The 18,503-nt window shown below is 46.2% G+C and overlaps 1 protein-coding gene across 1 annotated transcript in view; it reads left to right on the plus strand.

The window, feature by feature from the left end:
* Positions 1-15,942: 15,942 nt before the first annotated feature.
* Positions 15,943-18,503, plus strand: part of PKHD1 (PKHD1 ciliary IPT domain containing fibrocystin/polyductin) — a 171,822-nt gene continuing 169,261 nt past the window's right edge. Inside the window, exons 1-3 of the mRNA XM_066316758.1 lie at positions 15,943-16,302; positions 16,606-16,712; positions 17,772-17,849. Coding sequence (XP_066172855.1) covers positions 16,661-16,712; positions 17,772-17,849 — 130 coding nt within the window. The 5' untranslated portion in view covers positions 15,943-16,302; positions 16,606-16,660. The remainder of the gene's footprint in view (positions 16,303-16,605; positions 16,713-17,771; positions 17,850-18,503) is intronic.

Here is an 18,503-nt window from a genome sequence, read left to right on the forward strand (position 1 = left end):
CAGCCTTTGGTTTTCCTGTCTATACTTGCACAGAGAGGTACATGGATGTGACAGCAGTGCAAAGAAGGGAAAGGAAAAATAGGAGGGATCCCATTGATTTAAAGTCAATTCTGGATGCTCTGACCTTCTCCAAAGGAAATATTTGAGCCCAAATCATTTCATGTTTGGAATTAACCACCTCATTGTCCCCCTGTCTGCACCAAAAGGCACCTCACATGAGGCAAAAGCACATGTAGAGCTTTTTCTTGTCTCTTTTGCAACTTTTCTGTGAGCAAGTCAGTCAGATTAACATTTTAGCCTTGTGAGCCAAATTAGTTATCTCAGGGGAGATTTTTGAAGCAGAGTTTCATCTTAACCTTGTCTTAACCACAGCCTCCAGGAAGCTTAAAACTCAAGAAATTAAGTTGCATCTGTCTGCAAAATATTGCCTATATCTAACCAGAGATTATATTTAGGCCCTTGGGTTTTGGAGGAGTTGCAAGAGCCCTGTTTTTTTTTGGTTTTTTTTTTTTTAACCTCTGGTAGGGTTTCATGGGAGTGTCTCAAAGTTTATTGAGTCTGCTCCAGAAATGGTGGTGATGAGCTCTCTGCCTCAGTGGAAATTAAGCCTCAGTGAGCACCTCTGAAACATCACCCAGTCCCAGTGTGATGACATTTAATTCCTTAAAAATAGGGAAACATGAAGGAGAAAATAAGTGAATTGCTCAAGGCTATTTAGAAAGGCTGAGTCAGAATCACCAGCAGTCCTTGTAAGGTGCCTGCCCATCCTGCTCATCTCCTTGTTAGACTTTCTAACTTTCGAGTTTTTATTTCACTATAAAAAGATATTCATATTAAAATTCTCCAAGTTATATTTTCTCTTTTATCTGGTGATTTTAAACTGAGATCTTCAGGCTGGTTTAGCCCCTTTGTGTTTTATTTAACCAGTCTGACACTTTGCACCAGAGAAGAGTAACTGTCCTTGAGCTAAGCCCATTAACATTGCCAGACTTTGGGTGGGGAAACTGAGGCACAGAGGTGAAATAATTTGCCTGGAACAAAATTGGGTGCCTGTAGAAATGCCCATACATATTCAGCATGGCCTCCCTTGCTCCTTGGTTTTCCCTTTCCCCCCATATCTTGAATGCAAATTAATTTAACACTGCAATTTATGGTAGCTCTCCCTCAAGAAACCTGGCAGGATTTTTGCCACTGGCTTGAGAAAGAGATGAACCATCCTTCTCTTTTTACTGCACCTAAGACTGCTGACCTGGGGATTTTTGGGTCCCCTCATGTCACAAACCCTTCCCCAGGTTGGAGCTCCTGAAGGCCAGGAGGCCTCTTGTACAGCCTCGGGAAAGAGGACAGTGCCCTTTTCCTCAATTTATTTATTTTTTTATTTCTTTTTTTTTTTTTTTTTCTTAGTTCCTCTACTTGTGATCCAAGAACAGGGAAATGAGGGAATGAGCTGAGACAAGAGGAGGATAAACCCACACTTGGCTGTGACAGCTCAGTCATTCATTCCCAGTTAAATTAAGCAGTAATCCTAATAGGCTGGAAAAGCTAAGAACAGCCATCCATGGAGAGCAAGGACCCACAGGCAGGGCCCAGGAGTGTGTCCAGAGGGAGCTGCCTCTCTCTGTTAACTCCAGAAGGAGCCAGAGGTGTCTGTGCTCATCATTTAAACTCCTCACTGAAGGGTCTGAGGATAACACGGATGGATTTGGACCTATGGACACCTGAACTCCTGGTTTCTCCTTGGTGAAATGGGGAATCCACCTCATTGTCCAATAATGATTCTGGAGCATTAAATAAATCAAAAATAGTGTGGGGATAACAGAATTCAACAGCTGGACATGGTGACAGAGAGGCACTTTTGGGAACCTGCTGGTAACAACTTATTTCCAGGTGAGAATTAAAATCAGAAGGTCACTTTCCCTGGAAGGTGTTCATCACTTGGCACCCTTGCTGTCAAAGGAGGTTTCTTGGGAGCAATCTGAGATTGCAGAGTTTCCCAGGGATGAAATTGTTAATCCCCAACCCTACAGCCAGTGCCTGAACCCCCTGGGTCCCTGAAGGGTTGATTTGTGAGAGGAGAGACCTGGCTAACAGGGCTCCAAACACCAACCCTGCTGTCCTTGAGAACAAAACCCCAGGTTTGAGGATGCTCCTGAAAATCAAACACATCCCTGGGGCTGGTCTGTCCACAGCTAAGAGCCTGAACACACCCACTTTAAAAGGATGCTCCACTGCCACAGCCACAGATTACATCCAGGCAGAGTGCTCTGATCCCTGGGAATCTGCCAGTGACTCTGGGGCCCAGTTTGAACCATGAGGATACCACCTCACCTCCTTTCCCATCTTTTGCCCTGCCCAGAGTTCCTTAGGATCCCTTGATGTGAGGCACTGGCTGTTCCCTCTATGCTTGGGCATAAATCTCACACACAGGAGGCATTATGTTAGGAAAAAAATAAAAAAATCAGACATTACCTTCAGCAAAGGAGCAGTTGGTCCCTTTGTCCTCCTCTCCTGGGTCCTTGGTGGCACCCCAGGGGTGTTATGTGGGCTGGCATCTCCAGTGAGAGGTGGGCTTCATCCTTTTGAAGGTTTCCCCAAGGAAGGAGGAGCTGAGGTGGTCAGAAACCCTCTCCAGCCAGCAGCCTTTGGGCATGGGGCTGCCCAAAAAAATCTCTTGGAGCAGTTGATCCTACTGACCTCTCTGTGTGTGTGTGAGTGTTTGAGCATTTGGGCATCTCCCTACTGATCTCTGTGTGTGTGTGTGTGAGTGTTTGAGGATTTGGGCATCTCCCTACTGACCTCTGTGTGTGTGTGTGAGTGTGTTTGGGGATTTGAGCATCTCCCTACTGATCTCTCTGTGTGTGAGAGTGTGTGTGTGTGTGTTTGAGGATTTGGGCATCTCCCTACTGATCTCTGTGTGTGTGTGTGTGAGTGTGTTTGGGGATTTGAGCATCTCCCTACTGATCTCTCTGTGTGTGAGAGTGTGTGTGAGTGTGTGTTGGGGATTTGAGCATCTCCCTACTGATCTCTCTGTGTGTGTGTGTGAGTGTTTGGGGATTTGGGCATCTCCCCCTCTCTCACACTCCTCCACACCACTGACTCCTTTCCCCCCCGTTTCCCTAGTAATAACCATGTAAAATTCCCCTCGCTCCCCTCAGTTTTCAACCACCTGGGCTCATTTCCCTCATCTCTCCTCAGCATTCTCCCCGCTCCCTCTCTGGCCTTAGGGATAAAGCTTTTCCAGCAGCATTCCCGTAGACAGGGCAGCCTCAGGCCACCGTGTCCCGGCTCTGGCTCTCCCTGTCCCCGGCGCTGTCCCGAGGATGCCGCTGCCATCCCCGCCCTGTCCCTGCCCCGCTGTCACTGTCGCTTTTGTATCGCCGTGTCCCGGGGCCAGCCCGCCCCACGGCGCTGTCCCCACAGCTGCCCGTGTCCTTTACAGCCCCCGGCCCTTCGCTGTCCCTCCTGTGCGCCTCAATCACCCCGCAGACAGCGCCGGGTTCAGTGACACCGCTTCAGCTGTCCCGGCACCGGACGGACTCATTTTCGGCTTTTTATCCCTTTTTTTTTTTTTTTTTTTTTTTTTTTTTTTTTTTTTTTTTTTTTTTTTTTTTTTTTTTCCTCCGATGCTCTAACTCGGTCCTGTCAGGGGAAAAAAAAGAAAAAGAAAAAAAAAAAGTCCCACCGAAGATTTCCAGAATAAAGCCACTTACTGCAGGTACAGCAGTTTTATCTTTTAGTGGCCAGAGGGCTACAGGAGGAGGAAGGAGAAAGCTGGATTTGGAGCTGGTCCAAAATCCTGATGGGCTCTTTGCTTGGAAGCGGTCAGAGGAGTTGGGCTTTGGCAACAGGGGCTGAGCCCAACCAGCTCCATGAGCCACAGTCAGTCCAAACAGGATCTTCCCAGCCCTGGCGGTGTTAAAAGTGTGCCTTTTCACCTCTTCTCCATCAGAGGTTTATTAAAAATAGCATCCCTAAGAGATTGGAAATGAATCCATTGGTGTGGGTAGAAGTTTGCAGCGAATTTTTGACTGGCAAATAATATTAATCACAGAATCACAGAGTCCTAGAATAGTTTGGGTTGGAAAGGACCTCAGAGATCCTCTTGTTCCACCCATGGGCAGGGACACATTTCACTAGACCAGGTTGATCTAAACCCTATCCAACCTGGCCTTGAACACTTGCCCTTTTTTTTTTTTTCTTTTCCTTATGTTAGAATTTGAAAACATCTTCAGCTTTCTCAGAGTTAAAGAAGAAAATTGCAAGCTAACCTGTCATTCTGTTCCCTACCAGACTCCTAGGAGACACAAACCAAAATGCCCTCTAAAATCACCTACCATTTCCCTCCATCTTCTGTCAAAATCTCAGTGCTTAGTGTAATCTTGCTTCATAGGGGAAAAACACTTTTGAAACATTCTCAGCACTTTTTTGGAAGGGAAATATTTTTGTGTTAAAATCAGAGTGACCACACAACCCTGTAATTACTTCCAGAGGTTTGAATGCCCACCTGAAAAAATTGTTAGGACGGGCAAAAGGTAGGGAGCAGGATCTGTGGTGAAAGATGGGCTGTAATAGGATCATTTGAGAGAGCAATGACCAAAAGTGACTTAAACAGGCCCAGACAATGCTGCTGGGTGCAGGAACTCCACCATCTTCACTTCAAGAACATCCTCAGCATGGTTTTGGCTGAGAAGATTTCTCCCTCCCATCCTTTTCTAAACACAGTTTGGGAGTTTACACAGAATAAGGCACATCCCAAAAGGCAGCAATCCTGTTTTGCAGGCTGAAAGACTCCAATAATACCAGTGTGGGCCATTTGGCTTCATGACCAGCTGTGCCAGTCATGCTGAATTTACTATTTCAGATGCAGGGGAAAGTGTGATTTAAAAAAAAAAAACAAAACAAAACAAAACAAAACAAACTTGTGGTGTCATAAACTTCTTCCAAGATCTTGGGCACATCATCCAATGCCTCAGTTTCCCAACCACAAGCAACATTTTTTGAGTGTTGCCCTCTCCCAGGGTGGGATGAGGACCTAAGAGACCCTCTGGGGCACCCAGATATCCCTTTAATTCTTGGTTGTGAGGGTGATGAGGTCTTGGCACAGGGTCCCCAGAGAAGCTGTGGCTGCTCCATGTCTGGGAGTGTCCCAGGGAAACTGAGGCTGACAGAGAGGTTTGGTGTCACTGGAATGTGCTGGTGCTTGCAGGCAGTGCCAGGTTTCACAAGGATGTGGGGATGGCAGCTGGGAACAAACTGTGGCAGCTGTAAAAAATGGATCTTTTCTATTTGGAGCCACTGGTACACCTTGTAAGGATGTTGGGAGCAGCAGTTTGGCTCAGGGACCTCACATGATCCCATGCAGTCATGAGATGAACTCTGTGTTTCCTATAAGGTATCACCCCATTCCTTAAGGAAAAATAGGAGGTTTTCTCTCAAAAACCACAACCTTGACTCATGGAGCACATTTGTGAGCTGAAAATTTCAGCGTAGAATGAATAGTATTTTATTTTATTTTATTTTATTTTATTTTATTTTATTTTATTTTATTTTATTTCTACTGGTCTGAAAAAGAAAAAAAAAAAACCACAAAAGAGTTGAATGTGCTGAATTATTATTTTTTTAAAATCCCGGTTAATAACTTGTAGGGCATGAGGTGCATAAACTGCACAAACTACATTTGCTTCATTTTTAGTTTATTTTTATTCATTACTTTCAATTTCACTGGGATGTAGATAAACCCAGCCCTGTACAGAGCTCCATGCTGATTGCCATCTGTAAAATTATGGATATGCTGGATAACTGTAAAGTCACTACATGAGGGATTTTTCTGTACTCTCTCTATTTCTATATTCTCTGGGTATTTCACTGCCCAGAGAAGCTGTGGCTGCCCCTGGATCCCTGGAAATGTCCAAGACCAGGCTGGATGGGGCTGGGAGCAACCTGGGATAGTGGAAGGTGTCCCTGCCCATGGAATGATTTGGATTTTGTCACCATTGGTATAAAGCCCCTGTTAGAGTGAGGAAGAGAGGAATTATATGCAGACACTTAAGTTTCATCTTTTCCAGATTGTTCAATTCAAGGAGGGAGAGTGATTTTTGTGTCTGTACCTTCCCCACAGGGACATGGAGAGGATGGAGGAGAACAGATCATCTTGCTCCTCTGGCTGTGCCTTCACTCCCAGTGCCTGGGTAAAAGTGGCCAGGAACAAGGCAAGTGGTGGTGCCTCACACCTGCTTGCATATTTGTGGGGGTGGAAAAGAGCAGATGTCCAGAGCTGCCACTTCTGGGAGTCCTGCAGGAATGTGGGGCCTGTGACAGCTGATTGAGCTGGAGGGGGTTTGGGTGGGGGTGGGAGGAGGTTTTGGTGCCTGCTCATGGCCTGGGAGAGCTGGTGATGGGGAAGGGAGGTGGAAAGTTGGTGTAGACTCTGGAATAAAAAGGCTGTTTGAACCTGGATATGGAAATTCATTGCTCTTCCCTTAGGAGACACCCAGTCTTGGAGTCCGTGCTGGATTTTGGGTGTATTTTCTGGGTTAGGGGATGGGAAGGTCAGGTTGTCCACCTCTTCAGCCTTGGACTGATAGAGAGAAAGCCAACAGCTATCATCAGACCAACCCCTGGAGTTTCATTCCTACAGTGCCTTGCACCACAGCTGGGGGACAGCAGGAGAGGGAGGACACAATGAGCTCAGGAAAAAGACTGAGAATTAGCCTGGTTGGCACCCAATATTCAACAAATCTTGTAAAAAAAAGTCTCCTGAATCTTTTCATTCTCTGAAATGGCCATCTTTGAGTTTATGTCTATATTGAATTTATTTATGTATTACCTTTGCATTTTCACTGAGGATCCAACATGTCATTGATGTCACATTACTCCTGCTGTTATCATTGCTGATAGGTAAAAAGTGAATTTCCCAGAGCCCCCTGTAAGCACAGAATAAAGCTGGCAAGTGAACCTCTCTTCCAGGTAGTTCCATCTTTTCAGGACATCCAGTCTCAGTTATGGAGTTCCACTTTTGGAAAAAACTGTGAAGAGGGGAGAGATTTTTTTGAGGTCATCCAGTAGTAAAGGTGGGTCAGGTAAGATCCTGGGAAGGCAGTGGACTTTGCTTCTCTGCTCCTCTTACCTGATGAAGGTTAGGAGCACCAAGGAGACTGCCCTGATGACATAACCCAAGCCAGAAAGCCACTGTCCCACTGATCCTCCCAGCTGGACAGCTTGTGACAATCCTAATTTATTGATTTTAGAACAGGAACAGTGGATTCCTGCCTTCTCCCCTGTCCAGGGGAATATTTCCATGGCAAGGGGATCAGAAGTAGATTAATTTTAAGGTCACTTCCAACTTCAACCATTCTATGGTCCTTTGGCAGTTCCATCTGCCTCCAAGGCAGGAGAAAAGATCCTGAAGAAGGATTACTGATTTCTGACACGTATTTAGACAGAATAAAAAAAGGGATGCCTTAGGGTGATGTTTCAATGTCATCCCACTGATGTGTTCATATTTAAGCAGTTTAAGGAGAATCTCCTCAAGGTCCAGTTCCCTGTCAGGCTTTTGGAAAACAGCCTGCAGACAGGCACACCCACAGGCTGGATGCATCACCCAGTGCAGATTTGCCTTTCTGAAGTCAGGATGTGAAACTTATTGTCCCTGGCTGCCAGAGGATGGAAAAATCCTTCCTGCAGTTTCCAGGTAACTTCAAGGCTTCATCCAGCTCTGATGAGAAGAGTTTCTTCTTCATCTTCCTCTCCTCCTTCCCCATCCTTGTGGCTACAAAAAGCAAGTGGCCAGAGTTCCTCAGGAGGCCCTTGGGGTCACGGCAGAGCTGAGCACACCCTGAACCCAAAATCCCATCCTTCAGTCCCTCAGGGCAGGCAATTACCAAATTAACACCATGCAGGGCTAATCGAGCTGGATTTATGGGCGGGGGGGGGGGGGGGGGGGTGGGGTTCAAACGGGGGCAATGCCAAACTTTGTGTGACTTTAAATAGAGTCCCCACAGCCAGGTCAGTGATTTGGAGCCCTCGAAGATGCCCTTTGCTGTCCCTCCACCCTGGAGCTGGAGGCACCATCTCTTGTGCCCAGCTGTTGCCCTTGAGGTTTACACAGCTGCCGTGGGGAATGGGGGATTGGAGGGTGGGAGGTGCAGCCTCCCAAGTGCCTCAGACCCACAGCGGGGTCAGAGGTGGCCACGTTTGGGCTCAAAGAGGAACAGGTGGGTGCAGGGCTGACATTTGGAACACTGGCACTTTTATTTTTAATGGCCCTCCCCCACCACACACAGAAATGACTATGAAATGCATCTGGCTGGACTGAGCAGGCCTCCTTGCCCTTAAATAAGGGAATCATCTTGGGGTTGGGGGTTGAATGTTCATTCAATCTGCATTTTAGTGCGTGCAAACCCACTCTGAATGAAAGCATCAGTTTAGACTTCAAATGTATTGAGCAGGCTCTGATCAAGGATTCCTTCTTCAACCCACCTATGAGCTCTTTTTCTCTCCAATTCTGTTTTTCTCTTCATTGCTGGGTCAACGGGTGTGTGCAGCAGCAGCAGGCACAAGGATATCTCAATTACAGCTGTATGAATAACCAGTTATTCAGATCACTGGCAGTACTGAAAACTGGGGTGAAAAAATCTTGCTGTGGTTCAACACAAGTGGTTTTTTAAGACTGGGTGGGAAGCGACTTCTTGCTGGATTCAGGACACAAAGGTAAGCAGAAAAGGAGAGGGAAGTGTGAAAGAAGTCGTTTTCAGTGAGAAAACAAATCAAGGCTCACAGCACTAGTAATAAATAGAAGATGTGCTGGGCAATGATCAACCTATCAGGGGCTCCCAACAACCCTGAAACATCACTGACGCTTTCACTGAGGAGAAAAGTGATAAAAAGTCACCACATTTATCTTAAACTTGTACTTCCCCTGGCAGGGGGTTTGGAACTAGGTGATTTTTAAGGTCCCTTCCAACCCAAGCCATTCTGTGATTCTCTGATTGCTTCCCCCTGAAGTGATAGGTTTGGGGTTCATCCATCTGGCTTCCATCAGTTTGTGTTTTTTACTCCTGAGAGGATAACATCCCTGGGATGTGACCCACTGAGCAGTACCTAAGTGTGAGTCCACCTCAGCAGGGTCCACCTGGGAGTCTGCTGTGTGTGACAGCAGACTGACAGGGTTTGGACAGGGAGAGGCCATTCATGCTCTGCTGGTGACAGAGACACCTCAGAGACACACGGTGACACCTCCGTGTGGTGACAGGCTCCACACCAGCCTAATGAGACCAAACCCCACCCCAGGGATTTGACGATGGAAAAAGATCTGATCTCCAGTGCCTGGCTTTACACATCTCCCTGCACAGCTGGGATCATTGTAAGTTGTTCTTTTTTCCCTTTCTTTCTTCCTTCCTTTTTTAAAAATTTTTTAAATTTTTTTTTATTTTCTGGACTGTGACACATCTTACATAGAAACCACTTGTGTTGAAAGAAAAAAAAAAAAAAAAAAAAAAAAAAAAAAAAAAAAAAAAGAAAAAAAAAGAAAAGAAAAAGAAAAAAAGAAAGAAAAAAAAGAAAAAAAAAAAAAAGAAGAAAGAAAGAAAGAAAAAAAAAAGGTGTCATTTGATCCATCCTGAGGAATACAGTGGCAAGCCATCCCCTCTGCTGGAGGTGAAGCAAAGCCCGGGAGCAGCCTGCTGCGGGTCTTTCCTTTCATGTGACTAATACACACAAATCCCCCGTCCCTGGGGGCTGGGGGATCGCTGACAGCGGGGCCAGGCTGTGAGAAAGGGGTGAGGGGAGCCAAACTGTGCTCTCCTTTCATTCACCAGGGTCAGCTGTCCCACCTGTTCCTCCTGCTTAGACATGCGGATGGATGGAGGGGATGGGGCAGTGGCAGCATTCACAGCGAAAACTCAGCGAAGGGAAGGAATTCTGTTTTTAAATGAGAGGAAAGTGGGCATTTGCTACAGAGGTGGAAGGAGAGAGGCTGCAGGACACAGCATTCGCCTGAATCACGTCTCTGAGGACTGGGGAGCAGGCCAAGAACAGGTTCCCTAATGAAAGACTAATGATGGATGAAGTTCAGTAGGTGCTGGGTTGCAGTTTGATTCCGAAACCCAATCCTCCACCAGCTGTTTGTTTAAGCAAATGCCGAGGTTCACTCTGCAGCGGTGCCTGCCCAGACTTCCCCGAGAGATTTCTTCTGCCCGAATGACACCTCTTGATTTTATCCTTTGCCTCCAGGGTCCAAACCTGTGCGGGTTTCCTTTGGGGCTGTTATCACCTGCTTTGCGAAACCTGCAGCAGGCATCTTTTCCCAAAGACACGTGGGATTGTGTCTCTTTGTCCCTATTTAAACCGAAAGCTGTTTTAGGGTTGGACACTCCCCGGCACTGTGTGGCTCCAGAGCCTTTTTTGGGTGCTCTTTTCTTGACAAAAAGCCCCCTGACACAGAGATTGGAGGAGTGATGGTCCATCATTCCGATGGGAAAGTGTGGATGAGATGAGTGTGAGCAGCCAGCAGAGGAAAATCTCTGCGAAGAACCTCAACCCCGGGAGGTTTTTCACAGTGCAGAAGCAGCTAGTCCTTTATTTGAAGTTGCTTTTTTTTTATTCCTTTTGTGACTGTGTTTTAGACTTAGGATTTCTGTACCTGCCAGGTGCTGGGGGTGTTTAGTCCTGAGAAAAGGTGGCTCAGGGGGACCTTATCGCCCTCTCCACCTGAAAGGAGAGTGTGGCCAGTTTGGGTTTGGTCTTTTCTCCCAGGTACCAAGTGATAGGACAAGGAGAAATGACCTTAAGTGGTGCCAGGCTGGATATCAGGGAAAATTTCTTCACTGAAAGGATGGTTGAGCATTGGAACAGGCTGCCCAGGAAAGTGATGGGAAGGCATCTCACTTCACCATCCTTGGAAGTGACTCAAAAAATGAGTAGATGTGCCACTCTGTGACATGGCTGATTTGGCACAGGAATATTTGATCAAAAGCTGGACTCGATGATCCTGGATGTCTTTTCCCATCTTAATGAACCTGCGATGGGTCTGGGATCCAGCCTTGACCTTGGTTTTCCCTGGCAATCCCATGTGCTCTGCAGACCCTAGGGGAGCAAGGGAGCATCTCCTATGTGGCTGGAAGAAGACAAATCCCTTACAAGATGCAAAACCCCTACAAGGCTTCTCCTTGCCCAGTTACTTTGTGCATCCCCAGGCTCCAGCATCTGCCAGGGGCAGGGGGTTGGGGGGACCCCACATCCCCTCTGTGATCCACGGGAGACAGGAGCACAAATACACTCAACCTTGAAACCAAAGAAGCCTCAAACCTGTCATTAAAGCAGCTGCACTGGCAATAAATTTAGTATTTAAAGAAGTTCAATGCCTGTTTAAAATGGAGCAAAATCAGCCACAGGAACAAGCTCAACAGGGTTTTGTCCTGCTGAAAAGTGACCCTGTAAAGGTGTTGAAGACTCCTGGAAGCAGCAGCATTTTTCCTCTCAAAGGAAAGTGTTGGATCTCTTAAAAATTGGGTAGAAAAATGTGCCAGGCAAGTCAGGCAGTTCATTTACAGGCTGCAAATGTCCATAGAAGTAGTGGTAATAAAAGGTTTTAAAATCTAAAAAAAAAAAAAAAAAAAAAAAAAAAAGTTAATAATGTGAATTTTAAGATTTCCAAGGAACAAAATTATTTTCCTTTGTAATGGAATAGTAAAAAAGGGAGAAGAAGCCTGAATGCTGCTCCTACCAAGAGACACTGTCAATTCCCCATCCCTGGAAGTGTTCAAGGTCAGGCTGGATAGGGCTTGGAGTAACCTGGGATAGTGGAAGGTGTCCCTGTCCATGGCAGGATCTAGGTTATCTTTAGGATCCTTTTCGACCCAAAATATTCTGTGATTCTGGGGTTCTTGGCCTATCAAGAGCTCTGTCTTCTCCTGATTTGGGAATGATCATGAATGAGCTGTATTTGCTTTCTCTAACTCAGATCCCTGCTTAGCACCACTCCCCTGCCTCAGCTCCCCTTCCCATGGACAGTAGGCTCGCCCGGCTGGCCTCTGAGGGCCAGCAGGAGGAAGACTTGGATTCAAAGGGGAATTTGATCAGAGAAGGTTTTCTAAATCCCCTAGGTTCCCTTGGAAATCCCAGCTCAGCACCCTGCCTGCTGGTGTCTAACGAGCCTCTTAAGGAAAAAAAAAAAAATCAACCCCCAGGATTTATTATAAATCAGCCCAGCTTCTTGACACCTTCTCTGTGACCTTGGTTGCTAGGAAGTTGGTGTCAATACAGGAAAAGTGGAGTATTAATAGAAAGAAGGAGCAGCTGTAAGAACTCAGCACAGAGCAGCACGGCCAGTGGAAGTCTTCCAGCCACTGGTAACCCAGTCTTCCAGGAGAGTGAAAATGATTTCACACTGAAAGATGGTAGATTTAAATTAGATATTAGGAGGGAATTCTTCCTTGCAAGGGTGAGGAGCCCCTGGCACAGGTTGTCCAGAGAAGCTGTGGCTGCCCCTGCATCACTGGAAGTGTCCAAGGCCAGGCTGGACAGGGCTTGGAGAAACTTGGGATAGTGAAAGGTGTCCCTGCCCATGGCAGGAGGTGGAATGAGATGAGCTATAAGGTCCCTTCCAACCTGAACCATTCCATGATCCTATGACAATGTCAAGCTGGAAAGCAGAGATCACAGCCCTGTGTTTGGACACAGTCACTAAGTTCAAACAGTTTAAAGCTGTTTTTCTGTACTGTGTGTTCAGCACACCCTGAATTGGAGGGGAAGCTGCTTATCCAAAGATAAATCCAAGGGAAATACAGTGCTGCTGGACACTAAGTGGCATCAGTCTCCTAGAAACCTGACCTAGCGAGTGACAGCCCTGCCTGGGACAGGGGGCTGGAATAAATGAGCTTTTTGGTCCCTTCCAACCCAAACCATCTTGTGATTTTATGGTTCCATCATTTTATGCTCCAAGAACGAGCTCCATTAGTCTGGCTTTCCCCTGGGATGCATTTTGCTCTCTTTACAGAGGTGGGTGCAGGAATTGTGAGCACGGGCAGCATTCCCACGTCATTTCCTCATGCCAAGGCCTGACTTTGGCAAGCAGGAGGCAGGGAAGGCTGCTGCCCTTGTCCTGGGGTGGCAGACACATCAGCAGGGCTGGGAGGAAGGAGAGGATTGCAGACAAAATCGTTAAAGCTCCCCTTATCCCACATTATCCTCCCCTCAGCTGTTCTGCTGGGAGGTGCCATGTGGTGACCAACAACTGCCACATTCCCCTCCCCAGGTGGCCACTGTGAGATGGATAGGGGGAGCATGAGGGGACCCCTCATTGGGCTCCTGCAAGGCTCTTCCATCCCAGAAATACTCCAAGTCCTGTGCGAACTGAGCCTTTCCATGCTGCTGCCCCTGAGAAAGGCATCACGGGCAGTGTCATCCCTGCCTTGCACAAGGTGACTTGACAATGAAGCTGTTTAGCCCAAATCCTGGTGAGGGCAGGAGCTGGGAATAGATCCCACATCTTTTCCTGCGCTGCCTGCTTGAACCTGGGCTTTTCCTCGAGCCCAGGGAATTCACACCAAACATTCCCGGACCTGTGTCAGGCAGAGCAGTGGCAGCCTGGTCACGCACGGGTTGTGTTTCCAAGTGTCTGACAGATCTTTGGTGGCTCCATGCTTCCATCTAGTGACAAAAAGCTGCTGCTCACCCCTCCTGCTTGGCTCTTCCTCTGGTTGCCCTTCAGGAATATTTCTCAGATTCCTGATGCTGAGCCTGTCCATAGCCTATTTCAAATTATTTACTCCAAATATAAACCCCTAAACAAACTCCAAGCAAACAAAACCGGGGGTGAAGTTTTTGAGCAGAACTGTCCTTTGGCAGGAAAAAAGTGGCTTGCGCATGTATAAAAACGTGCACTTGCTCATCAAAATGTGCTGATTTCCCCTTTAGTGGGTAATATCCCTAAAAATGGGCACTAGCCGGTGGTGACAGAGTATTTATGTGCCCTATAGCAAGGCTCCTGTGTGGAGGCCATTCCTCTCCTGATCTGAATTCCAGCCTGGGTTTCTGGTTATTAAGGATGAGGTTTTTCATAGAATCACAGAATAATAGAATGGTTTGGGATAGAAATGACCTTAAAGCTCATCCAGTTCTATCCCTCTTCCACTATCTCAGGGTGCTCCAAGCCCTGTCCAGCCTGGCCTGGAACACTGCCAGGGATGGGGCAGCCACATCTTCTCTGGTGACCCTGTGCCAGGGCCTCCCCACCCTCACAGAGCAATTTTCTTCCTAATACCCCATCTAACCCTGCCCTCTGGCAGTTTAAACCCCTTCCCCCTTGTCTTGTCACTGCAGACCCTTGTAAATTCTTTCTCTTCATCTTTGTAGGCTCCCTGCAGATACTCGATGAGTGCAATTAGGTCACCTCAAAACTGAACTACACCAATCGTCTCAGTTTTTCTTGCAGGAGAGTTGCTCCATCCCTCCAGTCATCTTGGTGGCCTCCTCCAGACTTGCCCTTTCCCTCTTTCTTTTCACGTTTCAGTTCCTTCATGGGGAGGGCTCCCTGTGCATTGTTTTACTTAATACGTGACTTTCGGCAAAGAATAAACTCCTCATCCCAGCCAAATCCTTCTGACCTGCAAACCTTGGACGTTTGGTTGAGTTTTTACTGGATAAAATGCTTCCTTAGGATTAGACCACCAAGTGCTATGGATACTAACACTAATAGTTTTTGCTGACTATGATGCAGAGTTTGAGTGGCAGAGTGAGGGTGAAAAAACCCATAATGGCCCTGATCACCTGGGACCACCCTCCCCAGCCTGGCTGTGATTCAGGAGCCTGAATTAACCTCTTCTCCATCTCTGTGCTCCCTCCCTGAGCTGTGTTGTAGAAATATTGCTCTGTAATCCCCACTCTGGTCCTGCCTTTAGCTGGATCATGGGCTCATGGCTGAGCACCTGCCCTGTCTCTTGTTGCTGAGGAGGTTTCCTGAAGGCACCTTGCACCTGGTCCATCCCTTTATTTGGGGCTGTGAGTAGACCCTGTTACCAGACCCTGTTACCCGTTACCAGACCCTCTTACCAGCATCTGTTTCTGTCTGCTGTGTCATCCTTGAACAGCCTTTTCTTTAGCAAGACTTCTTTATTTGAGAATTGCCTCAAGTTTACTCCTCCTTCTGAGCACCTTTCCAGTGTGATTCTGCTAATAAGTAAACTGAGTGCAGCTCACTGATGGGGTTAACTCACACGGGGTTCCTGTAATCATTGGCTGCATGTGGCTGAGACACTGGGGCTTGGCCTAAGAATAAACCAAGCACAACTGGTTCCACTGCTGGGCAGGGCTCCAGAGCTCCCCTGAGCGTTGATTGCCCGTGACTTTGTGCCACTGAGGCTGAGGAGCAACCTGAGCAAGCCTGTTTCACCTCCCTTTGGGGCTGAGGTGAGAGCATGAGCACATTCTGCTGCTGTTTGGTGTGTGGTAACTCATTAAACCTCAGTTATGATGTGGGGTCTGGGAACTTCCTGCAAATTTCAGTGGAAACTTCCATTGAAGGTTTCCATACCAGGGCAGGGGCTCAGCAACACATTGAGGGACTCCATCAAAATCCATCTGGGCTTCAAACAGAGGAGGGCAGAGCTGAGGACAGAGATGCTGTTCAGTGTCTGAGGGAGGCTGGATTGCATCTTCCCAGCATCCAAGGCTCTCCAGGGCATGAATGATAACCCTGTGAAAGTCCACTGTCCTCTATTCCACAGGGAAAAAGACCTGCAGGATTAAAGCCACTTGAGAAATTATAATGGCTTTTAACACCCTTTGGGCAGAATTCCCAGCAGATGCTGTTGGGAATACCATGGAAAAAATGAATTAATAATATGTAAGGGAGCATTGAAGTTCACTTGCTGTGAAAACCAGTCCCAGGATGAATATCAGCATATCAAGAAACAGTGTTGCTGTCATGTTGTAGGAGGGAAAAAAGAGGATAAAATGGGTTAATTGTCCTCCTATTGGAGGACCTAATCATATACCAATGAGAGAACAATCCCAGGTTATTTTTGTTATGGCTATTAAATTCTTGGAACAAAACAGTTAACAGCAGCAAGTAGCTCAGGTTAATAATTAAACACCCTCAATGGACAGCTCTGAGCTGTCTGTGACGGGATTTGAGCCTTTTTGGAGGTTTGTCTGGGGGCTTTCAGCCCTGGGCAGAATGACTGACACAACCCCAGCCTGAAACCTGTGGCCGAGCTGGTGCCACAGGGATGGAGCTCTTGTGCTGGTAATGGAGCCCCTGCACTTCACTCATCACAGGAATGGAGGAAGAACAAATTGAATAAGGTTAGTAGAGCCAGAAATAGTAAAAAAAAAAAAAAAAAAAAAAAAAAAAAAAAAAAAAAAAAAAAAAAAAAAAAAAAAAAAAATTCAAATTATATTTTCTACACCTGCTTTGAAATGCAGCATTCACTTGCACCAGGGTGCTGGACTCTGAGCTGTGCACTTTGCAGTGTGTTACTCAAATGTTTATCTTTTTAATTTATTGGAAGAGTACAATTTATTAGAAGAGTTTTAATTTATTGGAAGACAGCTGTTGCTCTCACAGGTGTGCAGTGAGAACGAATACAGATTGGGTTTGTTTTAAAGTCACAGGGAAGGTCCTGGAGCCAGAGTCTTGTGAATTCCTCATGCAGTGTTCAAGATGGACCTTTGGAGAACATTCCTGCTGAGTGCTGGGCTGATATTCTTGGCAGGTGGGTGATGGAGAGGTGTTGTCTCCAACCACACCTGTAAAATCCAGAGGGGGTTGGATACAGACTGCCTGTGAGACGTGGAGAAGAACCTCTGAAAGTGTTGAAAACTATGGGATATTGACTGTGGCACACTGTCCACACTTATTGTTGGTTTTCCATGGCATTATTTCCATAGACATAGAGGAGATTTCCAGATAAATTTTTAATTCTCTATGTTCTACCAGAGTTAATATCATACCTATTGTTTTTGTTCACTTGATGATAAACATGTCACTCTTTGCATGCTGATATTAAGGGTTCATGATACAGAAGTGTCCAATAGTTGGCTTCAGTGATCAATACTGATGTTTGATCAGATTGCATCCAAACACAGCTGAAAAGTTGGAAATCTCCTAAAATGGTAATCAGAAAACTAGATATCACTATAAAATGACTTCTGGAAAATTCTGGTCAGAGGCTGCATAAAAAGAAGCCGAATGCTGATTCATCTCTCAGCTTCAGAGAATGAGGGTATCCAAAGTAAATCCTAGATTATCTAAGGAACTTGGTACCTTTATGAAAGACATGGAATAGCAAGTTGTAGGTGACTTAACACCATGAAGGAGGAATTCTTTTCCATGTCTGTATGCCTTTCCAAAGGACTTCAGAGGGAAATAACTGGACAGGCAGTCTTGAAGCCAAAAAAAGGAATATTTTGTAAGCAGCCTTAATTTTGGTAGGGTGCACAGAAGTCAGCAAACACATTTCTTTGAGAGATAAAGGCATAAACTTGGAGTTAATAATCTTTTATTCTTGAGGATGACACGAGGCTTAGGCTGTACCTTGGTTCACCAAACCCTGATGGCATCAACACCTCCCTGAGGGGAACTGTAAAGGGGGGAGAGAGGTGGGGGTAAAAAGATGAGCAACTTGATTAATTTGGCTGCCTGAGAAGGAGAAATTAAATAAAGGGTGGGATAACATGAATACAGCTCTCAGACCACTGTGTCTCATCCTGAACAAGGTGTTTTAGACATTTGCTTTTCCCTTCAGCCTGATGGAGCTGGTTTGTTTTTGCAGGGAGAGCCTCAGGGTCACTCATCAAGCCCCAGGAGGGCAGCATTGCTGGAGGAACATGGATTACCATCACTTTGGATGGTGAGCTTTAAATTCTTATGAAGTATGTGTTGAAATAGAATCATAGAAAAGTTGGATTGAAAGGGATTTTTAAAATCATCTTGTTCCACCCTCCCCCCTGCCATGGTAGGGACACCTCCCATTATTCCAGGTTGCTCTAACCTCCCTCCAACCTGACCTTTCCACCCAGGGATGGAAAACAATCCCAGATAATCAGCTCCCTTCTCAGGTTTGTGTTGGAGTAACAAACCCTACCCAAGAGAGCCATGGGCTGTGATGCTCATAGCATGAAATCAGCTTGAAATGATCACTTTATAAGAAAGTGCTGTAGGTTTATTTCTAAGGAACAGAAGTCAAAATGTTTATTTTTTCAGACATAGTGATAGAAATTTCTTCCCTGCTCCTGCCCTTTTGTTGGAGAAAAACTAAAAATCTGCCCCCTTCATACATCCTGTGATGCTGGACCTTTTAAAATTCTTATGATAAACATGAGATCTGAGTAAAAATCGCAGAAAATTATAAGTGATGTCCATTTGGGCCCAAAACCTACTGTACAAAGCTAGATCTGCTTTTCCACTGTGGTGAATATTTATTCTTTGGGAAGAGAGTTGGTTCTGAAGCTGCAAGGTCAGTAGCTGGCACAGACTGCCCAGGGGAGTGGTAGAGTCAGCAGGG

This window comes from Sylvia atricapilla, chromosome 3 (genome assembly GCF_009819655.1).
Source record: "Sylvia atricapilla isolate bSylAtr1 chromosome 3, bSylAtr1.pri, whole genome shotgun sequence".
Taxonomy (NCBI): Eukaryota; Metazoa; Chordata; class Aves; order Passeriformes; family Sylviidae; genus Sylvia; species Sylvia atricapilla.